The sequence below is a fragment of the Calidris pugnax genome, unplaced genomic scaffold (genome assembly GCF_001431845.1).
Source record: "Calidris pugnax isolate Ruff unplaced genomic scaffold, ASM143184v1 scaffold244, whole genome shotgun sequence".
Lineage (NCBI taxonomy): Eukaryota > Metazoa > Chordata > Aves > Charadriiformes > Scolopacidae > Calidris > Calidris pugnax.
Genome location: NW_015091141.1, coordinates 469,839 through 473,922, shown reverse-complemented (window position 1 = coordinate 473,922; position 4,084 = coordinate 469,839). Strand labels below are relative to the sequence as shown.

General features: G+C 61.5%; 1 protein-coding gene across 1 annotated transcript in view; it reads right to left on the bottom strand.

Annotated features, from left to right (window-relative positions):
- The window catches only part of PIGQ (phosphatidylinositol glycan anchor biosynthesis class Q), an 81,656-nt gene extending 77,733 nt beyond the window's left edge, over nucleotides 1–3,923 (bottom strand). Inside the window, exon 1 of the mRNA XM_014958835.1 lies at nucleotides 3,201–3,923. Coding sequence (XP_014814321.1) covers nucleotides 3,201–3,923 — 723 coding nt within the window. The remainder of the gene's footprint in view (nucleotides 1–3,200) is intronic.
- Between the last annotated feature and the right edge of the window lie 161 nt (nucleotides 3,924–4,084).

Sequence of the window (4,084 nt, the reverse complement as noted above, 5' to 3'; positions counted from 1 at the left end):
CCTCCCAGCAGAGGGGCTCCAGCCCTCCCAGCATCTCCAGGGCCTCCTCTGGCCCCACTCCAACAGCTCCATGTCCTTGGGATGTTGGTGGCCCCAGAGCTGGAGGCAGCACTGGGGGGTGTCTCCCCAGAGCGGAGCAGAGGGGCAGAATCCCCCCCTGGCCCTGCTGCCCACGCTGCTGGGGATGCAGCACAGGGTGGGGGGGGTTTCTGGGCTGCCAGCGCACGTTGCCTGTGAATGTTGAGCTTCTCACCCACCAACGTCCCCAAGTCCTTCTCCTCAGGGCTGCCCTCCCCAGGTTTAATCCGGTAAGCCGGAGCCCCCCCGGCTCTCGGGCTGCCCCCACAACGCCCACCGCCGCCCCCGGCCACCCCCGGGCTGGATCAGCCGGGAAGGGCCGACACGCCGGGCCCCGCGCTGCGGGGCTGCCCCGCTCCCGCCCGCCCCGCTCCCTTTTCCCCGCGCTTCTCCAGGGCCCGCAGCCGCCGCGGCGGGGGTCTGGCCCGGCTTACCCGGCAGCGCGGCTCCCCGGAGCTGGCCGCAGGGAGAGGGAGGCGGCAGGGCCCGGCTGGGCCCGCCGATAAGGAGCCGCAGCTCGCCCAGCCCTCGGGCACGGCCAGGGGCTCGCCCTGCCTCACCCCTTGTCCCTGTCCCCAAAGGCCGGGGGCTCCAGAGGGACCTGGACATGCTCGAGAAGTGGGAATGGGTGAAACTCGTGAGGTTCTGCCAGGCCAAGTGCAGGGTCCTGCTCCTGGGTCGGGGCAGCCCTGGGTATGCCTCCAGGCTGGAGGGATGGAGAGCAGCCCTGAGGAGAAGGGCTCCACGCCGGAGGGCTACAGGGGAGACAGTGGGCGTTGTGGGGGCAGCCCGAGGGCTGGGCGTGGGGATTGAACCTGGGGAAGGCAGCCCTGAGGAGAAGGACTTGGAGGTGTTGGTGGGTGAGAAGCTCCACGCACCCCAGGAACGTGTGCTGGCAGCCCAGAAACCCCCCCCACCCTGTGCTGCATCCCCAGCAGCGTGGGCAGCAGGGCCAGGGGGGGATTCTGCCCCTCTGCTCCGCTCTGGGGAGACACCCCCCAGTGCTGCCTCCAGCTCTGGGGCCACCAACAGCAGAAGGGCCCCTCTGCTGGGAGGGGGGGCTGAGAGAGCTGGGGGGGTTCAGCCTGGAGAAGAGAAGGCTCTGGGGAGACCTTGGAGCCCCTTCCAGTCCCTAAAGAAAAGGGGCTCCAGGAAAGCTGGGGAGGGACTCTGGATGAGGGAGGGGAGCCCTAGGAGGAGGGGGAAGGGTTTGACCCTGCAAGAGGGGAGATGGAGCTGAGCTGTGGGGAAGAACTTGTTTGGTGTGAGGGTGGTGAGAGCCTGGCCCAGGTTGGGCCGAGAAGCTGTGGCTGCCCCATCCCTGGAGGGGTTCAAAGGGCAGGTTGGAGGGGGCTTGGAGCAACGTGGTGTGGTGGGAGGTGTCCCTGCCCAGGGCAGGGGGTGGCACTGAAAGATCTTTAAGTTCCCTCCAAACTCTAACCATTCTATGATTCTTTGACTTATATACCTCACCCACTGTCCTCCATCCCCAAAGGTGAGGGGCTTGCCTTTCCTCATGGGACCCCATTGTCCCCCATCCCCACCACCTCAGTGGTCCCCTGACCTGGCAGAGGCCCATGGGTGCAGATGCTGCCACCCTAGAGCTTTTCTCCTGTGACCTGGCAGTGGGTTGGGGCCATGAGGGTGCTGGCAAGCTTGTGAGGGTGCTGGGCAACTTGAGAGGGTTGGGATGCATTTGGAGGTGGAAAGCACTGGCCACGCAGGGGTGGGCTAGAGAAAAGGTTTGGGTGTGGGTTTTTTCTGAGTTCTGCAGAATTGGAAATAAGGTGGGGGAAGACTGGTTTCCTGGGAGCTCATGTGAAGGGAAGGAATGGGACAGCTTTATCCCTGTCTCGTCAAACCACACAGCCTCCCTCCCTGCCACTGGGCTTGCTCCTGGGGGGATCTGGGAGGGTCCATCATCTTTAGCACTTGTTCCAGGGCCGGGAAGGAGAGAGGGTCCTCTCTGGGGCTCACTTGGGGTGAGAGGTGGTGACAGGACTCAGGTCATGGACGCTGGCGGAGGGTGAGGATTCTGTGGCACCGTGCTGGTGCCAAGGGCTGGATGGGGGGAGAAGGAGGAGGCCCTTTCCTCCACCACCACACCCTGCCCGCTCTCCCCTGGCCCCCGCTGATAAAGGCAGTGGCTGTGGCTCCCCGAGGCTTCCTCCCGGGGGGAGAACATGATGGCAGGGCAGGCTCAGCCCCAGGACCTGGGTTGGTGTGGGCAATTCCACGTGCCCATGTGCAATTTACCCCGTGCAGTAGTTGTCGCTTCCCTGTAGAGGTCAGGAATGCAGCAGGAATGGGTTACCTTGCTTTTGCCGTTCTCCTGGGCTGCTGCAAACCCAGTGTGCCAGGTGGTCCATGGCTGCCCGCCATGGCCTGGCCTTACCTCTCCAGTCACACTCTGGCTTGGGGAAGGTGGAACTGCATTAAAACATTGTGTGGAGCAGAGAAATATTTATATTATCTTTGCAAAAACACACAAAGATTCGAGGGTGTGGTGATAACAAGTTTGCTGAGGCACCAATGCGTGACCAATTCTGAGTAGCTCGGTCTCCCTTCAGCTACTCTGGTGGGTCCAAGAAACTCGGAGCTGCTCTAGTTCTTGCTTTCTCCATCTGGAGAAGCTGGAGGGACAATAAGGCAGTTGAGTGTGGGGACAGTTCCCAGCCATGGGAAGAGCAGAGCTCACAGCCCACCAGCAGACCCATAGCTCAGTGGGGCTGCAGTGGAACCAGCCCCACTGCCCTCCTGGGTGTCAAGCTGGAGTCACCTCATGGTGCCCCAGGGTTGGTGGGGCTGTAAGGGGGCCTCACACGGTACTTAAAGACTTTGACACAGTTCTCCCCTGCGTCTGCCACAAAGAGGTGGCCGAAGGAGGAGCAAGCCACGCCGACGGGCCTCCTCAGCCCTGAGGACACCAGGCAGACAGGAGCCCCGTGCTCTGGGAACAAGTGGACTGTGCGACGCTGCTCGTCTGCCACCAGGATGCTGCCTTCCACGTCAACGCAGACCCCAGCTGGGTTGCCAAACTGGTGTCCGTACTTGTTGCTGAGGGAGCAGAAGAGCTTACGGCTGCTCGTGAAGACCTTGACGTCTCCACACTCCTCGCTTACCACAAAGCCTCCCTTGGGCACCGGGCTGACGTAGCGAGGTCCCTGCAGGTTGGGGACTGAGTGGATATTGAGTGTTTTGAAGGCATGGTCCAGAGCAAAGCTGTGGACTTGGCCTTGGGCATAGTCTGCTACCAAGATCTTGCCCATAGAGTCCACTCCAATACCCCTGGGGGAACCAACCTTTCTGATCTTTATCCATTCCCCCTTGGAGAGGCCGGTGTGAGGGTTGAAGACCCAGATGGCTTCATTCATCATGTCAGCTACAGCCACCATTCCCGTACGAGTCACAGTCACATCTTCTGGTAAGAAAGAGTCACTTTCCTTCCCCGTTTGCCGGCAGGGCAGGGACTGCAGCAGTTGGCCTGTGCTGCTGAGGACGTGGACCCAGGGAGCGCTCTCAGCTGTCACGTAGATGGAGCCATCCAAGGAGCAATGGATTCCACTTACTTCCCCATAGCAGCTGCCGGTGGGGTTGGGGATCCGCCGGACCAGGTCATCCTGGCAATAGTGGAGAAGGTTCTTAATGTTGTCCAGGTCTCCACACAGGCTTTTGGCCTTGTCTGCCAGCTGGTGGACTTGGTGCTGTGTCACCATGCCCATGCCGCGCTGGCTGCTCAGCAGTGGGCTGGCTGTCTGGAGCGTGGCAATGGACTTCAGCTGGAGGGTGTAGATGGTTTTCAGAAGCTTCTCCTTTTGCTGGCTGGTCTCCAGAGTGTAGTCCATGACAAACCTCTTGTTCCTGTTTGGGGTGAGCAGTAGGATCATTACTGTCCCTGCCCGCTGCCATCTCTGGGGACACACTCTGAGCTCAGGTGCTTGCTGTCTACCCAGGGTCAAGGTGAGGGTGCTAGCTTGGATTCACTCAGATGCAACAGAGACCAAAT